At 59.9% G+C, this 23,081-nt stretch overlaps 2 protein-coding genes across 2 annotated transcripts; one reads left to right on the plus strand and one right to left on the minus strand.

Moving 5' to 3' along the window:
• Nucleotides 1–1,018: 1,018 nt before the first annotated feature.
• Nucleotides 1,019–3,461, minus strand: PSCA (prostate stem cell antigen). The gene is given in 5 exon segments (XM_064476647.1): nt 1,019–1,632; nt 1,635–1,759; nt 2,288–2,433; nt 2,803–2,864; nt 3,410–3,461. Coding segments are annotated over 5 exon segments (726 nt in total). The 3' UTR covers nt 1,019–1,291.
• A 6,610-nt stretch (nt 3,462–10,071) lies between these two features.
• JRK (Jrk helix-turn-helix protein) lies at nt 10,072–15,626 on the plus strand. The gene is made up of 2 exons (XM_031439728.2): nt 10,072–10,153; nt 13,011–15,626. The coding sequence occupies exon 2, from the start codon at nt 13,343–13,345 to the stop codon at nt 14,963–14,965; it is 1,623 nt and encodes a 540-aa protein (XP_031295588.1). The 5' UTR covers nt 10,072–10,153; nt 13,011–13,342; the 3' UTR covers nt 14,966–15,626.
• The last annotated feature ends 7,455 nt before the right edge of the window (nt 15,627–23,081 follow it).

The raw sequence follows: 23,081 nt of genomic DNA on the forward strand, positions 1-23,081 counted from the left end.
CCCAGAGGGGCGGAAACGTGAGCAGGGTGGGCTGGGCCGGAGGCCGGAGTGGGTAGGCAAGAGCACTTGTGGTGACTTGGGCACTGGTAGCGGGAACAATACCCTCCTGACATCACCACCCGGGACACTGGGCTGCGTGGGGATGGCTGGGCCCCTGGCCTGGACTCTTTGGTTAGTGTGACCCTGCCCCCACCGCTGCTGGGTTCCTGTCCCCTCCCTAGAGCTCCAGGAACAGGGCTCTAATCTTGTCTCATCCACCATCCAGTGCCTGATGTGGGCCAGAAATGTCCTGTGCAGGTCGGTGCCAACCTGGCCCAGGACTCCCAGCGCTGGCCCAGGCCCCTCCCTCCCCCCAAGGGGCGGGGCAGGCTGTGTTTTCAAAGGGGCTTTCGCAAGGATGGAAAAGGCCAGGCAGGGGCCGTGTCCTCTGGGGGGTCCCCTGGACTCACAGTTAGTTACCCTAGAAGGAGCCCCAAGCAGTGTGATGGCGGCACCCTAGAGAGACGGAGCGACCTGCGGTCAGGATGGCGGCCAGCCCAACACTGGGGACCTTTTTGTACTATTTGACTGTGGAGAACTTACAACAAACAAAATAAGAAACTAAAGAAACAGACAGAGGGGTCTCCTCAAGCTGAAAGTGGAGGACAGAGCAGGTGCCCTGGGAGCCTCATGGCTTAGCAACCTCTCCCACTAGGAAATCTCTCCACTCCTTGAAGTCTCTGGGTCAGTCCTCACAGCAGAGAGAGGTCACAGTGGGCATCTGAGGCTCTGAGAGTTTGAGAAACATGCAAGAGCCGGGAGGCCCCAGGGACGCTGCCCTGCCTCCTGCAGCGACGTCTTTCCTTCCAGGAGTCAGACGTTTGCACCTTCCCTGGGCCGGAGCTCTCCCCATGCAGCCAAGGGCACAGCCACAGCCACAGATGTGGGCCCAGGTGATGACCCCACGCAGCCCTGGACCCCAAACCTGACCTCAACCTGAGCGCATGCAAGGACAGGGGCTCTTTGCAGTCAAGCCAATGGACCTTTATTAAGGTGTGTGCTGGGTTGCTGCTCCCCCGTGAACATGGGGAGCTGGTCCCCGCTCCGAGCTTCATCTCTTGAGGTTCCCGGGACCTCACACCCTGGACTCCATTTCTACTTAGAACCTTTCATCTCAGCAGGGCCCTCGTGAGAGCCTCCTCCATGCTGGGTGCAGGGGGCACGACAGGCAGGACCTGGCTTAGCTCATGGAGGGGGCAGGCGGGAAGACTTCCTGGAGGAAGAGGTGCCCGAGCGAGGGTTAAGGGGTGGGTCAGAATATTGGGCAGTGGAAACAGCTGCAGCCCAGAGCCCAAGGGTCTGACAGGCCATCTGCAGTCTGCTCCACGTCACTAGAGACCAGCCTCCTGGGCAGTAGGGGCCGGGCAGGAGTCCTGGAGGGAGCAAAGGAGAGCTGCAGAGGGCAGAGGGCCATAGCCCGACCTGAGTCAGGGTCCGGGTGTGTGTAATCAGTGCCCCAGGGACTCTGGGCACCACTGCAAGGCATGGGGCCTGCGGCCCTCCCAGATGCTGCAGCTGTGGGGCCCCAGAGTGGCAGCCCACTCAGAGCAGGGAGCAGCGTCAGAGTGATGGCTGCTGGCCACGGGGCGTGGCCCCACTAGCATTGCACAGGTCGGCGGAGCAGCATGTGACATTTTTCTTGCCCACGCAGTAGGCCTCTGAGTCCTCCACGCAGTGCGCGCTGCAGCCCTTGCTAATGACGGTCACGAGGCCCACGATGCTTGTGGGGGAGGGCAGAGGACTGCTAGGCTAGGGCCGGGCCCTGGAGACTCACCCACCTGGCCTTGCTCCAGCTCCCAGGGCGTCCCAACTGTCCCTACTCTAAAACTCACCCTGGATGGACATTGAGACTGCAAGCAGAGTGAGGGCAGGGATCTGGTCTTGTCCCTGTCCACGTGTCCAGGGCACCCAGACCTGCTGGTACTAGAAGTGGGTGACAAATGAGTGGATCAGGGGTGGGTGGATGGATGGCTGATGGATGGATGGATGCATATCCAGTGAGGGGATGGGTAGATGAGGGGTGGGATGGGGGATGGGCAGACGGGGGCTGAGCGCTATATCCGCGTGCGGACAGAAGAACCAGTGGGCAGGGGGACAGGCGGGCAGAAGGATGAACAGTTCAGTGGCAGAGACCTAAAGCCAGATTCTTTGAGTTCCTATCAATGGAGGGAAGGCGTAGGGGGTCTAAGGGGATGGTGCTGGGGGCGGGGCAGGGTCACAGGGAGAACTGCGGGGACAGCGGGGCCACTCACGGGTGCGCTCGGTCTGGCACTGGGTCTTGGATTGGCTGCAGTTCTGCACCTGCTGACAGTCCTTGTTGCTGATCTGGGCCTGACAGGAGCAGCACTGCAGGGCGGAGCCTGGGGGGGCTTCCTGGGGGGGCCTGGCCAGCCCCTTCCCATGGCGGGGGAGGGGAGGATGGGGGGAACCTCATTTGCTTATTGGTCACATGAAGTGGAGAGTGCCTGCCCCCCTTGGTAGCAGGGCTCTGTTACGATGCGATGCCCGTGCTCCTGAGAGGGGTGTGCACCAGGCGGGTGAGGGCAGAGTGGATGGGACCCATCCTGAAATTGCCTGTGCCGCCAGGCACTCAGCCTCCCGGGAGCTGTGAGACACTGGGGGCGCCCAAGGACGGCCCCGCTCTGTCCATGGCGGGGCATGGCCCCAGCTGTCATGATGATTAGGTCTCTGTAGGCCCCAGGTACCCAGCCCTGTGCTCCAGCCCCACACACACTGGCCACTGGCCGACCCCAGGGACCTCACGGCTCTGTCGTGACCCCTACTTCCCAGAAGAGGATGCTGAGGCTCTGAGAGCTTCCCGGACCCTAGGTCAGGGGAGGCCAAGCCAGGCCTGAGCGCAGACCAGAGCAGTGCAGGCCTGCACCCTCCTCCCAGCCGAGGACCGCTGCCTGGGCACCCGACACCCTGACTGCCCACGTCTGAAGGCAAGGCTGGGCCTGGGGAGTGGGACCTGGTCATTCTCCCACTTTCCTTCCCCCATGGCCCTTCTTCACTTGAGGCTCTTGGCCCCTGGGCCTCCTACTCATCCCACAGGCTCTCAGCTCATCCTTCTGTCCATTCCCCACTCCAGCAGCCAGGTGGGGCCCCACAGTGCTGAAGGAGGGACCCCTGGCACTGCCTGCCTGCCTCCACCTCGGGGGACTGCCAGGAGCCAACCCTGTCATCCCAGCTTCACTGAGTCGCCCCAGAGAGGACCAGGCTGGACCAGAGCCCCTTCTTCCTGCCTTGGCCTCCCTCACCCTCTTCCACCTCCTCTTCTCCTTCCTCCTCCACTCTCTCTGGCCCTCTGGCCATCCCCACCCTCAGCCCAGCTCCCCTGCCCCTGCCCTATTGCCAGCCAAGGTCTCACCTGGCCGCAGGGCCAAGCCAGCAGCTAGCAGGGCGAAGATGACAGTCTTCATGGTTGCAGGTGGGCACAGTGGAGGAACCATGGGCAGCTTTAAACTGCTATGCCAGCGGGTGGGGTGGGTGGGTACTGCCCATGGTCAACACTGACTGCTTCCCCAGCCCAGAGGGCCCCGGGGGCAGGGCAGATCCCAATCTCCAGAGCCCTGCTGGGCTGCAGCACCCCCCCTTTGTCCTCTCCGTTTTTGGAAGGCAGGGGCCACTCTCCCCTGCAGCGGCCATTTGTCAGCCGACCCAGGATGAGCATCTCAGAGCGGGTGGTGAGGCCAGAGAAGGGAGGCCACTTACCCGAGACTTGTTCATGCCTTCAGTCTCAGAGCCAAGGTTGAGGGGTGCCTCCCTCCAGCCTGACTGTGCTCTGGGCAGGAGCCAAGCTGACCCCTGGGGCTAATGGTTCCGCAAGGGCGACAAGCTTGGATTAGACGTCACAGGCCATCAGCAGGAGCGAGATGCGGGCTGCGGAGAGGGAGTCTCGGGGGCCTTCTGGGGTGTGCAGGCCGCCTGCGGGCTTCACCCTCCTGACTTAATCCCCACACACCGCGCACCAGGGAGCTTTAGAGCAAGGGAGCCGGGGAAAGGCTGTGTGGGTGGCGTCTGCCGGAGGAGGAGTTGGAAGGGGCTGGGCCATCTCCAGCGCAGACCCACTCTCACCCTGTTTGTGTCCTGGGTCCCATGAGGATCCAATAAAGGCTTCCACAGGCCGAGACCTGAGGGTGGGAGAGTCAGAGGTCAGGTCATCTTTCCTGCCTCACCCTGATGGCTGGGCTGCGGGGGCCGAGACTCCATCCCTGTCATCAGCCTTCTCCCATCACACCGGCTCCAGCAGGCCTCTGGTAACTGTCCCTTCCCCTGTCCCTCCACACCCAGGGGCCCAGTGGCTTCCAGCTGCTCTTGGCCTTGAGGACATTAGTGGTCCCTGTTGTCCTGCTCAATCCACCTGTCCCTTTGTAAACAGTCTCCCTGCGACCCCCTGGAGGGTCCAGGCAGGTGCTGGTGGGTACAGGCCACACCCACTGCCTGCTGGCCCCAGTGCATCTGGGGGGCCACCAGCCCCTCCCACCAGGAGGGGTTGCCTTTCCTTCCCTGATTCCTTCCTGGCCCAGTGGATGGCCTTGTGGACCACATCTTACTCCCCTTCCTCGATTTATCCACAGGAAAGGGTCAGGGGTGGAAACGAGGAGGGTGAGCCCTGGGGAAAGGGGACCCATCTCCCAGCTCCCAGGGCAGGTGGACCCCTCCAGTGCAGGGCAGCCCAGGATCCAGACCACACGGTGGTGTAGGCCAGGGGGCAGCTGAGATCCAGCGCCTCCACATCGCCCCCGCCCAGCCCCCTGGCCTCTACCAGACTGGGCTCTGTCCCCCATAGCCTGGGGCCAGGAGAGGGGAGGACTTTGCTCAAGGTCACGCAGAGGTGAGTGTCGTCCCTCCACCAGTGTGCCCTCCCTGACACCCACTCCATTGCACGGTTCCCTCAGCTCAGGTGCCTCACACGAAATAAAACCTCTGTGACTTCACTGTTTCCATGTGGGGCTGCCCTGTCTGCCCCAACCCTGGTCCACTGGGGCCGTGCTGCCCTGGACTGGGGCCTTTCTTATCTGTCTGCGTGTCCAAGGCGCCCAGTGCCTAGCACCAGCCTGGAACGTTCATTCTTCAAATAATGACAGGTGTCCTAATGCTTGTTGATATCACTTGATGTGAAAAGATTTTGCTCAGGCAGTGGTTCTCAAACTGTGGAGGGGTCCTCTGTGCCCACATTTCTGGATATTTGGCAGGGCCCGAAGACATTTTCAGTTGTCCCAACTCAGGGTGCTATGGGCTCCCAGGGGTGCAGGCCAGGAACGCTCTCCACACCCTGCAGTGCACAGGACGCCCACAGCCCACGACAGGGACCTCAGGCACGTCAGGCAGAACTGCCCGGAGCCCCGGGGATGATGGTGCTTCCCCAGGGGGTATGGACGGCACAGTATTATACCCCACAGGACTGTTCTCCAGCCTAGAGAGCTCATGAGCTCTGCTTTCCAGGGTTGGGGGTTGGGAGCCACCCCTCCCTCTGAGTTATCTCCTGGGAATGGGAGTGCCCACCCTGTGTCTGTCCCACTGTGGAATTTTGGAGACACATGACTTGTCTGGTTTCATAGATTCACAGCCAGAGGGGAATTCACCAGGAGGAACCGCACCTGGCTTCTCAGCCACACCAGATTTAGACAGTGTTTAGATGAGACTCAGGGCTATATCTGTGAGTGTTGACACCTTAACGAGTTAAGGCGTTGGGGGTTGTTGGGATGAAACAAATGTTCCTTGCGTGTCCGGAGGATGTGAATTTTGAGGGGGTCAGTGGTCTGAATTTGATCTGAATTGTGTCCTCTCCAAATTTATATGTTGAAGCCCTAACCCCCGATGTGATGGTTTTCAGAGATGGGCCTTTGGGAGGTAATCAGGGCTCAGTGAGATCATGATCAGGGCTCTCAAGGTGGGACTGAGTGACCTTACGAGATGAGACACCAGTGCTCTCTCCACCACGTGAGGACATGGTGAGAAGGGAGCCGTCTGCCAACCGGGCTGTAAGTCCTCACTGGAACCTGACCACTCAGGACCCTGATCTCAGACTTCTAGCCACAAATGGGAGGAAAAAATTTCTGTTGTTCATGTCACCCAGGCTGTGGTTTGGTGTTACGACAGCCCAAGCTGACTGAGACAGATAGCCCAATGGCCATGGCTCAAATATTGAAGACCATGGTCATGGTGCCCTAGAGAAAGCTATTAAGCTCTACCCCTAATCAGTCTGACCTCTGACCTCACCTCAAACTGAGCTCTCACAAGGGTCAAAATATGAGCTCCAACTCTGGTCACACTCTGAGTCCCGGTCCTGGTCACACCCTGAGCTCTGACCCTGGTCTCACGCAGAGCCCCTCCCCTGTCACTCACGCTTTAGGAGCGCACAGAATACTGCCCTGACCCTACGCTGAGCCTGAGTCCTTCGCTGGCCCGCCTTCCTGGGGAGGGCTGGCCCCGAGGGCCGTGGCTCCCTGCAGCCCCTCATCGAGCCGACGGGGTCTGCGTATGGCTTTGATGCAGCTCACCCTTAGCCCCCTTTCTGTCCTCTGCTCTGCGGTCACCTCCTGGGACTCCAGATTTTCCTGTTCTCTCTTGGCCCTCCACCGACCTGCCCAGGGGCCCAGACCAGTTTGGTTCCCTGGAGATCCCGTCTGTTCACACAGTCCAGAAGTTTCCCTTGTCTTGCCAGGATGTGCAGCCAGGGCCGGTAGGACCAGCAGTGGGGCCAGGCTCTGCGGGAGGCAGGGTGGGCAGGGACAGACCCTGCCTCACAGAGGGACCTTGCCAACAGACCACCACAACCTCCTGGGGCTGCCGCACAGTCCTGTGCTTGAACAGACATCATTTTCAGATGAATTCATTATTTTATGCTGAATTAAGTTAAAAAGATAAAAATGGTATGTTAAAAACCACAACTAATTTCCCTACATGTTGTACACATTTTTTTTTTATAAATACGCATCTATACTTGGGAGGGTAATGCTGTCACACACGGACAGACAGGGGAGAGCATTCACAGGGCCAGACTCCTCACTTAGCTTTCTCAAAATTAAGGCCATGTCTTGCAAGCTCCAAGACTGTGAAGGTGTCTTTTTGTGCAAAAATTGCATGTGGGGACGCTGTGCCCCAGCTGACTGTGTGCGGCGGTCGGGGTGGATGCACTGAGTCCTTCAGTCCACCTGCCTCACACCATCCTGGCCTCAGGGGTCTCAAATCCCAGAAGGGCTCTGGGTCCCAAGGGAGGTGCCCCTTCAGGGTCTCACAGATGGGCTCTGCCCTCACTCGCTGTGCTCTGGTCAGGGCCCCTGCCCGGGGGGCCTGGCAGAGCTGTGCCCCTCGTGTCCCACTTCTCATGCCCACTCCTTCCTCCTGAGTGAAGTCAGCGAGTGCAGAAGCCCCTTCTCACACCCTCCACTTCCGCACCCCCCAAGTAAGCCCCCCTCTCTGCTGTGAGAGACCCGAGACCATTGCCTAGGGGGGTGGCTGGCGCTGTGTCCCCACCGGAAGTCTCCAGAAGCTGGGTGAGGGGCTCTGCTGGGCTCAGTGGTGCCCTGGCGAAGGGCTGGGGGCAGGGGGAGCCCTGTGGCCCGGAGGACAGTGAAAGCCAGACCGGCGAGGCTGGTAGCCCAGGAGGACCTTTCCTCAGGGAGCCTGGGGAAGCTGAGGGCAGGGGAAAGCGATCAGCTCAGCCTGACCCTCTCAAAGGCCACCTGGCTGTGACCCATCAGGTGCTGTCGGGAGCCTGACCTTGTGCTGGGGGCACACTTGGGGGAGGGGCCCTCGGTGCCAGGCATCATGGGACACCAGGGGATGTCCCTCCTCCTCTTCCTCTCCTCCTGACCCCCTCTTCTCTGCCAGAGTGGACTCGGTCCTTGAGACAAGGCCTGGGGGTTCCAGTGATGGTGGCAGCAGCTAGGGGAGCCCCTGTGCATCTTGGGGTTTGAGCCCCCGTAGGCGGCCAGCCCTGTGCACGTTCTGCGAGGTGTGTGTGACCTGTGCCCACGGGGTGGAAGCAGTGTCACACTGGGACAGAGCCAGCCTTCCTAGGGGCAACCTCACTGTCCCAGGAGACCCCGCTAGCTCAGGGCCCGCCAGTCTGGGAGTCTGGGTTCCAGTCCCACCATGCATGTTCCACTTGGCCCCAGTCTCCTCCAGCAGGCCTAAAGCCCCAGCCCGCAGAACCATGCACAACACAACAGCTGCTGTTTCCAGCCGCCAGACTTTGGGGTGCCCTGCCTTGCAGCTGTATGTGGCCGATACGGGGGAAGGAGAACAGAAGCAAGGAGCAGAGCGGTGGCAGGGTAGGAACTGCAGGAGGAGAGGGGCTGGCGGGAGGGAGAAGAGGCCAGAGGCCGCATGAGTGTGCGGTTCACAGAGGGTCAGGGACTGTCTGCGTTTTCAGCCGGAGTGATTGGGAGGTGCGGCTGCCACTCACAGAGGTGGGGTGGGCGGAGTCGGAGCAAGGCCGGGCAGGGGGGGTGCGAGCTCAGGTGTAGAAATGCTGGGTTCGAGGCGCCTGTCAGAGGCCTGCGTGGAGACGCTGGGTAGGGTGCAGTCATCTACAAGGGGGAGGAGCTATCAAAGTCCTCGTTCCCGTTGCTGCTGTAACAAATGACCACAAACCTGGCTTAAAACATCATATCTATTACCTTGCAGTTCTGGAGGTCCAAAGTCTGGAGTCAGATGCGCTCCTGTTGCGCAACGAGGTCCTTGAAGGTCCAAAGTCTGAAATGAGTCTTCGGAGCTAAAATTGAGGTGTCAAAAGAGCTGTTTCCTTCTGCAGGCTCCAGGAGAGAACATCTCTTGGCCTTTCCAGCTCCTGGGGCCCCTTCCTCCATCTTCAAAGCACACATCCCCTCCTGTGCTGGTGTCTCCTCTTGTCTCTCTGCTTCTATCATCACGTCATCCGCTGCTCTTGCCTCCTTCCTCCTCTTGTTACGGAAACGACAGGCCAGCCAAGAAACAAGCACCACTCGGAGGATTGGAGTACTCAGATGTATTACGCCGGCGGGCTCAGAGGGGCTTCTGCTCCGAAGCTCTGAGCACCTCCAAGACGTGAGCATGAGGTTTTACAGGGTAAAGTACAAGCTTGGGGTATTCGGCCAACAGGCATGGGACAGCTTTAGCAGCATCATTATCACAAAAGTGGAGGCAGGGAGGCAGCAAACCAACATTCCAAAGCCAGATATATATCTTTGAAAATCCAGCTGGCTAGCAAAAAACATGAACAGCAAACCAACACTAATTAACTTAGATTTACAAGTTAGTCCAGCAGAACTCAGATCAGTATTCCGATACTTAGATTTGTGAGTTACCTTGTTAGCCCAGCTCAGCCTCTCCTTCACATTCCTAGACTTGTGAGTTATCTTGTTAGACCAGAACAGCTTTTCCTTCACACTCTCATAAGGACCTGGTGGTGACACGGGCCCCCCTCCTGATCATAAGGATAATACCCCATCAAAAGAATCTTCACTCGATTGTGTCAAAGTCCCCGTTGCCACGTGAGGTGACCCAGTCACAGGTTCTGGGGACTTGGGCTTGGACCTGCTTTGGGGGAAGCATTATTCAGCCCACCACAGTGAGCCCGCCCTCAGGTCCCCAAAATTCAGACTGCCGTACGTGCAAAATATATTCATTTCCAACCCAAGGTACCCCCATCTCAACTCATTACAGCATCAACTCAAGTTTGAATCTCCTCCAAGCCTCCCTAGCTCGGAAGTGCCCAATCTCATCAACCAAGGCATCCAGATTAAGTGTGGATAAGGCTCTAGCGAAGGCCTGGTAGGAGGGAAACAGCCTTGGCCAGCAGGACGTCGCTCCAGCACTGCCTTCCCCCATCAGGAACGTCCGCACCAAGGCCTCCTGGCCGGGGACGCCGAGTCCAACCGCCCTCCTACCACCCTCGCTCGGGACAAGAGCCCCCGCCCCTTCGGCCCAGGGCTGCACCCATCACCCAACCAGAGAATCCGGCCCCGGAGAGCCCAACCCGCGGACCCGCGGCTGGAGGAGCGCCCAGGGCCGCCCGCGGAGCACCGAGACGCCGAGTCCTCCAAGCTGCCTAGAGCGTCCCGGAAGTGGCCAGGGAGGCGGGGTGGCGCGTTTCCGTCCGGCGGCGGCGACTCGCAGACCGCAGGTGAGTGGGGTCTGGGCCTTGGTGGGCGCTTGGGGGCCCAGCCCGCGTCCCCGCAGCCGCCGCGCGTGCGGCCGGGGCCCGGGGCCGAGCTACTTGTCCCGGGGGCTCTGCGTATTCGAGTTCGTTCCTCCGCAGCCTCGCCCCCGAGCCTGGCTGAGGCGCCGGGTCCAGCCTCCGGGCTTCCGCCCGAGGAAGGACCGGCCCCCAAGGGCCCTTCCTCCGGAAGGAGCCGGCCTGAGGCTTCGCTTCTCTCTTTGCTTTTCGGTATTTGCCCTCCTGTCACAAACGTGGTGCCCGGCATAGAAACGCCAGGCGTCTCCAGAAACCGAGACGCCTCCCTGCTTCGGGTGCCCACGAAGGAGGGGTCTGTGCTGGCAACTACCGGCCTCCCCTAGAGGACGCCTCTTGGCTCCCAGGGCTCTCCCTGCGGGGTGCGCGCCCCCAGGTTTCCACCGCTGAGCAGAGGACCCCCACCACAGTCCGTCTTGCTCCTCAGGACTCAACCTACCTCTTCCTCTAGCCACGGTGCTTGTTTCTTGAGTATTTCTCTCGATGCCCCCTCTGCTCCCTTGCGTGCTAGTTTCTCGCATCCTCCCCCTAAATTCCTCAGACTCTTCTCTAAGGAAGTGCACCTCCCCGCACGCAGAAAGGGGCAGAATGCGGGGTGCGCGCTGCTCTCCTCTCCTGCCGCCGCTCCGCTCCTTTTGCCCTCCTCCTAGGGCACAAGAGGATATCCGTGGCAAGGCTAGAAACGGCCTTCATTTTTCTTGCCATGTTATGTTATCTTTTGGTTCAAGAAATTGTGTCCGAGGTAGTATCTGAATTTCACTTTTAAAGGAAGTTTTGGTCTCGCTGGTGCGACCTGGGTGTCTTCAGCTCCCCTTCATCACGCTGTGCACCCTTACCTGTCCCCATCGAGAGCATATCTCCATTTCTGGCGCTGGGCCTCTTCCGGTGCCTCTTCTGGCCCTTCCTCCTCCTTCCCATTGTGCTTAGAGTCAATCCTTCACAAGTCACTGGGGGTCCATGTTTCCTCCTGGTTTTTACGGTGGCTTCATATTAAATGCTTCCTTAAGGGTGGATTTTGGCCTTTCCCTCTGCTTCCCACAGGACCACATAGTGCACAGTCACATTGTCATGCAGTAAATAGGACGAAAACCGGTCCCTGGAGGACCGGCACCCTCACTTTGCAACCCAGCAGGCTGACTCAGAAGGGCGGCAGGGCGCTCCTGGAGCTGGCTGGTGACAGACAGCCTAGGACTTATCTTTGGGACTCTTGCCATATTTGAATAAACTGTTCATTTTTGTTGCACTGTGGTCTCAAAGGGCTACCTTTTTATGCTCCACCCATGAGTGGTTCTGTGGCCAACAGCAGGCAGTTGGACAAAGCACCAGTGTAAGCGTTTGGGAGGGAGGAGGGGTGGGGAGTCGCTGCTAGACATGCGTCTGTGAGTACTGCCTGTCTGACTGCTGTGGGATGTGGTGACGGGCCCGGTAAGCGGCCCTTGGCTGCTGCCCCAGTGACCGGCAGCCCCTCCGGTGAGAGGGCAGTGAGGCGCATAGCTGGCCGTGAGGGAGAAACAGGGCTGCTGTGGCAGGCACGCTGCAGTGTCCAGACACCAGCTCTTTGCTCCTCGGGGATGGAGCACGCTGGCCTATTACCAGGCGGAGTGTGGTGGGCTTGGCTCTCCTAGGCTGCCCAGGGCAGCGAGGACCACCTGCTGTCCTGCAGTCTGCTCTGTGGAGCGGGGAGGGGTGTGGGGCATTTGGGGAAGTTTTCAGAAAGGAATGGTATTGCCCCGCTGGAAGGGACCATGACAACGCAGGTCTTTATAAGGATGAAGGATGAGAAGGTGACGAAAGACATGTGGGAGCAGAGCTGTGGGGCTCACATAAGGCACTTTCCTTCACGTTCCCTTACTGGCTTTCAGCAAGATGTGCAAGTAAGCTTAAACCCTTACAAGGACGTGTACCTGGTGTGGGAGGACCACCCTGCTCCCAGCGGGGCCAGAAGACACTTCTTGTATTTCTGATTCTGGCATGAATTAGTGGTTTATTCCTAGAGCATTCCAGATTAGCAAGTACTTAGGAAGCCCCACATGGCCTGGCCATTTCCTGTGTCCTCAGCGCACCTGTGTGCATAGGTTTGCGTGAGGGTGAGTTTGCACGCTCACATGTGACTGTGTGTCCAGAGTGTCGAGCATGTGGCTATGAGGACCAGTTAGTTTTGAGAGACTGGCCATCCCTCCCAGGTGAGGCAGGAGCCCGAGGCCCACCAACACCTGGTTTTCTAGAAGCAGTTTGGGGCCTGCTGTTGAGTAAAAGGTTTGAGGGGCCTTGTTTCAGAAGGGTTTGCAGGGTCCTCAGCCCTGGAAGTCTGGAGGAATCCCTGCCGCCTGTAGCACCTCCATCCCCTGCCTTGGCTGCTCTGGAAGGAGCAAGGGGTTTGTGAAGGTGGTTAGGTCTAGGGGCCCCGTGAGCAGTTACAGTAGGAAAGTTGATCCTGGAGGTAGGAAGTGGCTCTGAGGTCGCCTAGCACCTGAGATGTCCTGGCTTCGTTTGCTGGCCTCTCCCAGCATTTTCCCAAGAAGGCCAGGTTGTTCCTGCAAGAGCCGCTTTTAATTTGGAGCCATAGCAGGTGACACAGAGGTCACTTGTAGAGGCTGGGAAGAGCCAGTGCCCATCTCTCTGGGCTGCCTCTTCCCTGCATCGCCCGCTGGCCAGCTCTCACATTAATCATCCTTACAACTCTTCGTCACCTGCCTCCTCCCAGCGTGTCTGAGGGTAATGAGGATGTGCTTACAGGCTCCTGGACATGAGTCCATAACATCTTTCTCTCCCTCCTTCTGATTTCCAGTTTCTAAAGTGCCATGCGTATGAGAGAGGCACCCGCGGCTCAGACGGTGAAACATCATTTAGCTGGAAAACAGCTCCCGGGGCCCCTCTCCTCTCTGGTCCATGTGTGAGGGGAGAAGCTGCTGCCGTCCCTGCGGAGAAGGCCTGAGATTCCAGCCGTGGGGAAGTGCAGGAGCCTGGAAGACCTGGGCCCTCCGAGGCTGAGGCTGCTGGAGCTGGAGGGAGGGACGGCGGCTTGGGGCCCCGCATCAGCAAGACGGGTGGTCACGGGTGGCGAGAGGAAGGGGCGGGAAGGCGGCCAGTGTCGGGTTGGCCAGGACGAGCCCCCTCCTCATGGCCTCCAAGCCGGCTGCCGGGAGGAGCCCCGGGGAGAAACGCAAGCGGGTGGTGCTGACCCTGAAGGAGAAGATGGACATCTGCCGGCGCCTGGAGGAGGGCGAGAGCAGGCGGGCGCTGATGCAGGAGTACAACGTGGGCATGTCCACGCTGTACGACATCCGGGCCCACAAGGCCCAGCTGCTCCGCTTCTTCGCCAGCTCGGACTCGGACAAGGCCCTGGCGCACCGGCGCACGCTGCACACGCCCAAGCTTGAGCACCTGGACCGCGTGCTGTATGAGTGGTTCCTGGTGAAGCGTGCTGAGGGTGTGCCTGTCTCGGGCCCCATGCTCATTGAGAAGGCCAAGGACTTCTACGAGCAGATGCAGCTGACCGAGCCCTGCGTGTTTTCTGGCGGGTGGCTCTGGCGTTTTAAGGCCAGACATGGCATCAAGAAGCTGGATGCATCCAGCGAGAAGCAGGCGGCCGACCACCAGGCAGCCGAGCAGTTCTGTGGCTTCTTCCGGAGCTTGACTGCCGAGCACGGCCTGTCCCCCGAGCAGGTGTACAATGCCGACGAGACCGGCCTTTTCTGGCGCTGCCTGCCCAGTCCTGGCATGGAGGGTGGAGCAGGGCCCGGCCTCAGGCAGAACAGGGACAGGCTGACCGTCCTCATGTGTGCCAACGCCACGGGCTCCCACAGGATCAAGCCCTTGGTGGTGGGGAAGTGCAGCGGCCCCAGGGCCTTCAAGGGCATCCAGCACCTGCCCGCAGCATACAAGGCCCAGGGCAATGCCTGGGTGGATAAGGAGATTTTCTCTGATTGGTTCCATCACATCTTTGTCCCCGCGGTGAAGGAGCATTTCCGATCCCTGGCTTTGCCTGAAGACAGCAAAGCCATCCTCCTGCTGGACAGCTCCCGGGCCCACCCGCGGGAGTCCGATCTGGTGTCAGAGAATGTTTTCACCATCTTCCTGCCCGCCGGCGTCACCTCCCTGATTCAGCCCATGGACCAGGGCATCCGGAGGGATTTCATGAGGAACTTCATCAGCCCCCCCGTCACGCTGCAGGCCTTCCACCCCCGCTACAATGTCAACGACGCTGTGATCAACGTGGCCTGTGCCTGGAACGCGGTGCCAGGCGCTGTCTTCAGCCGGGCCTGGAGGAAGCTGTGGCCCGAGGTCACGTTCATCGAAGGCTCGTCTTCGGAGGAGGAGCCTGAGCGTCTCAGGACTAAACCTCACGAACAGACGTTCGCACACATCCCCGGGCTTGGGGGAGATGCTCCTTCCCACCCCAGCCGAGGCCTGCTGGGGAGCATGGCCGCCGAAGAGGGGCCAGGCGCGCCCACCGCGGGTCTGGGGTCTGCGGAGGAGGAGGATGAGGCAGCCTGGGAGCAGGCAGCCGCGTCCTTTGACGCCGTGGTCCGCTTTGCGGAGGGGCAGCCCTGCTTCACGGCGCAGGAGGTGGGGCAGCTGCGTGCGCTGCGCTCCGTGTTCATCAGGCGGCGGCAGTTGTCGCGGCGGCGCGGGGCCCTCAGGGCCACAGTCAAGCTTGAGGACCCCCAGGAGCGCTCTGGGGCCTGCGTCCCCCGGGCTCGCTCCCCTTTGCCCGGCTCGTCCACGGCGGGTAAGGACTGAGGCGGCCACACTCACAGAGCTCTCCTGGGAGGCCGGGCCACAGTGTCGGTGGTCCACTGCTCAGGGCAGCCCGTCCCTCCAAGGCTTTGCCCGCTGATGGCAGTGCCTGCTGCCACCCGACGAGGCCGGCACTTCCCGAGGCCCACTACCGTCCCTGCCAGGGCTCAACTGCGCATCTGGGGCCAGCCCTGGGTTAGGCTGGTCCCGAAGGCAGGTCACTGAGGGCAGGACTCAGTTATAAATGAGAGTCAGCGTAGCCCCCGCCTGTGGCTTCGCAGCCACGTGTCCGTCCCCCCTCCATGCTCACATGTCCCCACGTCAGCTGCGATCACACTCCGCAGTACGAGTCTCAGCACTCCTCTGCAGCGTCAGCAGGTCTCCCCCCGCGGGCTCGTGCCCCCAGGCCCGGGGGCTGCACACTGAGCTGAGGTGGTGGGATTGTTCCGTCGTAGCCGTCAGCAGCGTGCAGCCCAGTGCCGTCCCCCCGGTGCAGGACCACAGGGCACTGCCAGCGTTTTAGCATCTTGGCTTGAAGTCCAGTATAGAGTCCACTGTCCCTCGTTCCCCAGGATTTCGCATTTACGGCTTTTGTGTTAATGAACCTTGACCAGAGTTTCGAAAATTTGGGGTCATAGAATAAAAACAGTAAACAGGCTGCTGAGATGCCTAGCAGTGTTTGAACTTTCATTTACACCTCAGTGATACACGCAGGGGAGGCCGGTTGGATTTGTACAGGCCAGTCGCAGGGAGACGTGGCTGTTCTGAGATCTGGCAGCTGGCTCTCGGCCCCTCCGTCCCCCCGGAGCCATGGGGCCGAGCCCCTGTGAGCCATGGCTCTGCCTGCATGTGCGTGAGGTGGCTGTGCTTCCCTGCACTCTTCGCTGCTCTGCCCTGAACTCCACCCTCTTGAAGTCACGTCGTGCCGTGTGAATCGGCCTAGGGCTTTTGTTCCTTTGTTTATTCCACCGAGAGCCCCTGTCCCCGTGAGGTCCGAGGGGAGGTGACAGCTTGGTTTGCCGCCAGTTTCTCAGGTGTTTTTACATCTTTCCAGGCACTGAGGTGACAGTTGTGGCTGGCATGGCTCACTGTGGGCTGTGTGTTTCCTGCTTTAAATGCACGTATGATGCACGGGCTGGTTTAAAAGTTTTGTGCCGATTCTTTGGGCCAGTTTGCCCCTGTGCTGTGCTGTTCTGCCCGTTTCTGTCACACGTCTGGGGTAACATCTGTGCACCGTGGGCTTTTATGCCACTTTTGGACTCACTTTCTGTCACTCCGGTGTGACAGGGTTAGCTGTCGGGAGGCAGGCGAGGCTGCCCTCCTGTGGATGTGGGCAGACGAGGCTGCTCTCGTGAGAACCTCTCCCCCTATGGTCAGCCCCTCTGTCCACCTGGCCACAGGGGTTGCAGGGAGTGGGAGGCACACCGCTTCCTTTGAGCACACAGCCCTGCTGCTCCCGTCCCCTGGGCCAGGTCCCAGGTGCACAGGCACTGCCAGCTGCACGGGGGTCTGGACAGCATGATTGTAGAGGACAGGAGCTCACGCTCCAGGCAGTCACATTCCCAGATAGCAGCCCCTTCTGGGGATGAGGGGGGCAGGCGAATGAGGGTGGGCCTCAGCTCATGGATGGGGGTCCACACTGAGAGGCCAGCCCAGCAGACCTGGGATCAGATTGCACCCCCCGCCCCCATCAGCTCCTGAAGCAGAACTGTTGCCCACTCCCAGCACCAGAGCTGGGCTCCGAGGTTTTTCTCAGGGGAAGGCGGGCTGTGGGACAGGGAGCTCCTAGCCCCTCTGCTAAGGAGCTGACTTCATTCACAGCGGAGCAGGGAGAAGTCCGAGCCTAGGGGAGCTCTCAGCAACTGGACGTTGTGGAGAAAGGCCAGTGGGAGGAGGCTGATAGATTTATCAGTGAACAAGCTAAACTGTCGGCTGTCTGGGTCAGGGAGGCACTCTCAGACACTGGTCTCAGGATCTGTTCCTTCAAAGAAGCCACATTGGACAGGGTTGGTCTGAGAAGCAGTTTGTGCCCAGGGCGCTGTTGAAAAATAGCGGAGCAGTTGGCCAGCAATGAGTGGAGTGTAAGAGCTGGGTGTGGGCAGGGACCGCACAGTCAGAGCTTTTGACAAAACCACGGTCCTGGGGGTGTGACGTGGGGTTCTTCCCAAGGCTGCACCCCTGAGACACAGCATCAGGGGTTCAGTCAGGGGCTGTAGGGGGGCCACTGAGATGACACAGCCAGTCAACCACTGAACAAAGCAAACGAGAAGACGGCAGAACGAGTCCCAGTGAGGGGTGACCAGTGCCCAGAACTGGTGCAGTCTGTTACCTACAGGGTGTCCAGCCAAAAATGTTGGACATGCAAAGAAGCAGGGAAATTTGGCCGCATAACGTATTGTTGCCAAAAAGCAGGTAACAGAAGCTGCCTGTGAGAATGAGATGTTGGATTTAACAGGAAAAGACTTCAAATTGGCCATTATAAATACGGTCAAAGAGCTAAAGGAAACAGTAATTAAAGAAGCAAAGGGAGGAAGAAGAAAGGAAGATATTATAACAACGGTGTGTCAAGTAGAGAGTATCCATTGATTAAAATTAGTTTAGAAAACACGGGAAGTCAAGTTGAAAAGTGTAACAACATGAAGAGTTCCCTGGAGGGCTCCACAGGGGATGCGAGCTGGCAGAGAGTGATCTTGATGGAGACAGATTGATAGAGATTTTGCAATTGAAAGACCAGGGTGAAAATGGTGAATGATAGACGATGCCGGGCAGTGTGGACACCACTGAGCGCACAGCGCACACGAGGGGAGAACCCGAGGGAAGGAGAGCAAAATGCTCAAATAGGGACTGAAATGTCCTTGAATTCAAAGAATCAGTGACTCAAATTCCTAAATTTATTGAAAAATCTTAATCTACAAATCCAACAGGCTCAGTGAACTCCAAGGAGGACAAACACAATAAGATCCACAAATAGACAAAGAGACAGTCCTGAAAACAGCGCGAGATAAACGATCCATTGTCATAAGAGGAACCCAGCAAGGTTAACCACTGACTCTGGGTCAGAAACAAAGGAGGCCACGGGAGGGGCACAGCACACCCTGCGTTCTCCAGAGGAGCCCACACCCGAGAGTCCTGTGCCAGCAAAGCGCTCTCTCAAAAGGGGAGTGGGTTAAAGATGCTTCAGGTAACAAAACTGAGAGTGTGTTGCTAGCAGGCCTGCCTCACAAAAGCACTAGAGTCCAGGCTGAGAGTGGGCGACCCCGGGCGGCGGCTCCGAGCCGGACAAGCCAGCGCCGGGGAGGGCGGCTGCATTTGGCCGAGTCAGTGTCCGCACACCTTTCTCAGCCGATCTGAGGAGCAGTCGTGTAGGGCGGCGTGGGCAGAGCGTGTCACCCTGGCCTGTTCCGTGTGGAAACGTGCCGTGTGGGCCGCTAACGGGGTGGGTGGGAGCAAACTTTCGGGGCTCAGGAAACAGTTCTAGGTGCTGACTCGAATCCATGGAAACGAAGTTTCCAGAAATGGTAGATCAGAAAGTTAATTAACAAGAGCTGTGGATATGTAGCCTTTCGTCTGTCAGCTTCCTCAGAAGGTGTCGCGTTCCATCAGGCGGCGGCTTTGTAACGTCCGTAGCTGTGCTGGGTGTCCCGGTAGCCCAGGGACGGCAGAGCCGGCTGGGAGCCACGTGTTGTCTCGGGGAGAGACTGCGTGCACGTCCCAAGTAGCTTCTGACTGGAGGTATATGGCCAGCCCAGAAATTAAAAGGCTACGTTAGGAAAAACAACATAAAAGGAAACAGCCAGTGAGGCCCCGGAAAGCCGGGAAGCGCGGAGGGGCCCGGCGCGCGCAGGCCTGGGGGGCGTGCCTGGCCCCTGGACACCTGCTGTGCACGTGAGGGGTGGAGGCCCGGAAGGCGGGGCGCGCGCAGGGCCCCTGGGCTGTTTTACTGCCCAGCCAAAGGTTTTGCTGTGGCCCCGCGATGCCGAGGGCCAGGTCACAGGCAGCCGCTTGAGCAGTCCAGACTGCTTTTGGGACCTGTGGTGACAGGTTTCCTGGGGCGGCGTCTGCCTCACTGCCCCCTGCAGCACAGAGGGGCACATCTCCCAACTGACCTGAGTCCAGGGCCTCGGGAGGCCCACCAGGAGTCAACCAGGCAATGTGGGACCTCGTTCGCTCTGAATTTGAAAACACCAACTGAAAGGATGCTTTTTAGTCACTTGGGGAAAACTGAACACGGTCAGGCCTTAGACCCTGCAGAGAGCTGCGGGGGCCTTGGGGGACAGTGAGAGGCGGTCACGTTCACAAGGTGTCTTGAGGGTGGGGCAGCAGGTCATCTCCTTGGTCGGAGAGTCTGCAAGGGGACTGTGAATGGGGGGTGGCTGACAAGGAACACGCCGTGAACTCTTCCTCTGAGTACAGGAAAGGCTGGCCCCAGCCGTCCTCAGGAGTGAGACAGACCTCATCCAGCAGGTTCCAGCAGGAAGCGATCACAAAAGCCTCTCAGTGAGGGAGTGAGGGGCGCACGGACAATCGGACGGCGGAGGAGTGGGTGGGTTGGGGAAGAGCTGGGTGGGTGGGCAGGTGAGTAGGTGGACAGAGGGGTGTGTGGATGGTTGGGTGGATGGAAGGATGGGTTCCTGGATGGGTGAGTGAATGAGGGAAGGAGGGCCGTGTGCCAAGCCCAGCTGAGAGCCAGCTCCGTGATGGACATGAAGCCGCAGAGCATTTCACTTAATCTCACAGGTATCCTGGAGGAAGACAGGTCGCTGGGGTGTGGGGGACGCTGTCCATGGTTCCACTCGTGGCAGAGCTGAGACTGAGACCCACACCTGTGTGACTGTGAGGCTGTGCGCTCCTGGCTGCACAAAGAGACCGACTGAGAAGGGGCCTCACGAACATTCAGACCCCAGCCCGAGAAAGCAGGCCAGGGCCGGGGCTGTCTCTGGGGGCTGCTGTCCCTGCGCCCCCTGGGCCACACTCCTGGCTAATTCCTGTCTTCCTTGGAGTCCCCTCTGTCCCCATGAAAGGAGGCCTGCCCCACCAGGCTGCTCTCGAGCGCAGTGCGGCTCAGTAAGTGTGATGAAGAGACACAGCGGGGGTGGGGGGTTAGCCTGGGACTGCGCTCCCAACCCCACTCAGACTGCGCTCGAGGACCCGGACCAGGCCCCTCTGACCTCCCGGCCCCTCCCAGTTTCTCCAGGCCTGAATCCACCCCATGGACCAGGTGATGGAATGTGGCCATGCCTGGGCCACAGTAGGTGCTGAGCAAACATTGGCTCCCACCTGGGCCTGCCCTTCCTGCAGCCCAGCCACGGAGCACCGCGCTGCATTCCCAGGCTGGCCGCTGCCGAAGGAGACGGGGAGACAGGTGGGCGGAATGGGCTGGGGTCTCCCCTGTGCTGTGCCGATTCTCAGGCTGCGGTCCCCAGGTGGCCCCAGCCCTGGGCTCCAGCGATCGCACCTGCCTCTATCCCTCCAGGGGCCTCCTGCAGGTGCTGGCCTCCTGGTGGCCTCGCCTCTCCTCTGAGGCCCCCCAAGTCCTCAGCCCAGCGTCATCAGGTCCCCTCCATCAACCCCTTGGGTTTGTTTCTTTTAGCTATTTTTAACTGTAGGAACATACATACACAAAATTCACCATTTTACCATTTTGAACGTGGAGTTCAATGGCACTGATCACACTCACAGTGCTGTGCAGCCATCTGCACTATTTCCAGAACTTTTCTTCACTCCAAACAGTGAGTGGGCAGCTCCCACTGTTCCAGCCCTGTGGGTTGGCCCTGGACCTCCATCCGGCCCTCCACAGCCACGCGGGGCCACAGCCCCCTCCTCACTCTGGCTTCTGCCTGAAGGGCCGAGTCTGGGCTCCCCACCCCCCTTAGCTCTGACCCCAGGACTCCCGCCTTCCCCGACCTGGGGCGCCACGGCTCTTAGAGCAGGGACCAAAGATGGGGATGCCAACAGTGGAGAAGCTGTACGGCCATCGATGATTCAGTTAATGGGATGCTTTGAGCTGGATTAACACAAAGGCCATTTTATTGACTTAATTGTTTCAGCTGCAGGAGTGTGTCTGCGCGCACCAAGTGTGTGTGTTCTGTCCTTTAAGAGTGGTGGACAGACCTCTCCTGCTACAAGCAACGTCCTTGGGGGCTGGTGGGGTGGGCAGACCACAGACTGTGGGTTTATAGAGTCCTGGGGAGTTTGGTCATGCTTCCCAGCATCCCTGGTGTCTTTAGACACACGGTGTCTTCACAGGGCAGAGGATTCGGGGTGTGGGACTGGCTCGGAGATGCTCGGGGAGGAAAAGGGGGGATGAAGCAGAAACAGGGCATGTGGAAGAGATGGACAGCTGAGTGGCCTTCATCTCGGTCTCCCTGCTCGGCCTTTGCAGGAAAATGCTTTCTACAAAGGCCCAAGGGGGCAGCAGGCCACCAGAGCCCTGGCCAGACGGGCCCTCCAGTGTCTGCTGTCACCCTGAGCTCACCCAGGCCTGGCACACGGCCTCCCCCACTGCCCGCCTGGCCGGCTCCATGCTGGCCGTCCATGACGTACTCTGCTCCCAGACACAAAGGCCTGCTTCCGCCGAAGCGGAGGCTGGAGAGCTAGCTGGGAGGTGAGTCAGCACTGCTGCTGGCAAGTGTGCTTGAGCCCCTCCTCTCACTCCTGAGACGTGGAGGGAGGGATGGGGGAGGACCAGGTTCTTGGCTGCAGTGGGGTGGGGAGCTGTGCTGGGCCACCTGGCAAGCGGTAGATGTGGTGGGTGGGTGGGGGTCACAGGCCTCAGACAAGCAGAGCCTGGAATGGGGGCCCTATGATGGGAGTGGCCTGCAGCCCTGGCTTGAGGGTCTGCTCTGGGATGGGTGCCCGGCTGCGTGGCCCCCTGTCCTCCTGCAGTCTCCTGACCCACCCATGCTCCTCCTCCCACGACCCCTGCTAACAGCGTACCCTGTGCGCGGACACAGCCCTGATGATGGTTCCGCCATGCCCTTCAGAAACTGAGGGACAGGGCCTTGCCCAAGGTCGCACAGCTCTGGAGGGCAGTGAAGCCCGGGGTTCGGGAACACTCCCCATCCAGCTCGGGAGAAAGCCAGCCGTCTCCAGACTTCCCTGCCTGGGACCGCAGAGCAGCCTCACCCACTGTCCATAGCGGGAGACCAAGGCACGTGGCAGGAGCAGCAGCCTGGGCCTCCATCTCAGCTGGGGCATGTGACTGGACTTCTACACCCTCCCGAGTCACAGCCACTGCCGGTCACCTCTCCCACCCGACCAGGCCTGCTGGGTGCACAGGCCTTCGCAGGTGGAGGCCAGTCCAGGCAGGTGGACATGGGATTGTCCCCACAACTGCCCCATTTCATGGAGGGGTCCTGAGGCCCCCGGTCTATAGACTTCCTGCTGTGAGATGCCCGACCAGTGTGCCCACCTCTCTGGACTTTGGGCAGGAAGGGAATCACTGGGCAGGCGGGGGACCCGGGGCTCAGTGGGGGAACTCTGACAGCGTTGGCAGGTGCAGAAGCCCATCATGCTGGCAAAAGCCCTGGAACTGGACTCCAGGACCAAGTCCCACTTTCCGGCTGTGGGCAGTCCCAATGGGAAAGAGAGCCAGAGGCTCAGCAGGGTGGGGACCCCAGGGTAGCTCCTGGGATCTGGGTTTCAGTGGCTGCCACCACCCCTTGGCAGCAGCCAGGCTGTGAGGTGCGATTGTCACCTCTCTCTCACACCCTCTCCAGGGACAGTCTCCCAGCCTGGGGACAAGGGGTGTGTGGGTGGGGAAACTGCAGGGGGCTGTGACCCCCCCCCACACCTTTACCCTCCAGGAGCTTCCTTTGTTCTCTCGCCGGGATTGCACAGTGCCCTCTGCTGGAGTGATGAGGGAGTGCAGGCAGCCTAAACCCAGAACCTAGGAGTTAGCTGAAAGTCCCTGATCAGCCAGCCAGGAGTCACGGGATCTGCTGTGCCTGGGGGAAACCCAACCCTGGTCCCACACTGAGCCCTGACCCTGCTCCCACTCTGAGCCCTGACCCTGCTCCCACTCTGAGCTGTCGCCGTGGCCCCTGTGTTCCTTCAGCTCACAAGGAGGACAAGACCAGGGGGCCTGGAGCCGGCGTGGGTCTCACGCTTATCCTCGGGG

This window comes from Camelus dromedarius, chromosome 20, assembly GCF_036321535.1.
Source record: "Camelus dromedarius isolate mCamDro1 chromosome 20, mCamDro1.pat, whole genome shotgun sequence".
Classification (NCBI taxonomy): domain Eukaryota; kingdom Metazoa; phylum Chordata; class Mammalia; order Artiodactyla; family Camelidae; genus Camelus; species Camelus dromedarius.

What these genes read in the sequence shown, in the direction of transcription:
- JRK (XM_031439728.2), top strand. Translation starts at nt 13,343, where the DNA reads ATGGCCTCCAAGCCGGCTGCCGGGAGGAGCCCCGGGGAGAAACGCAAG.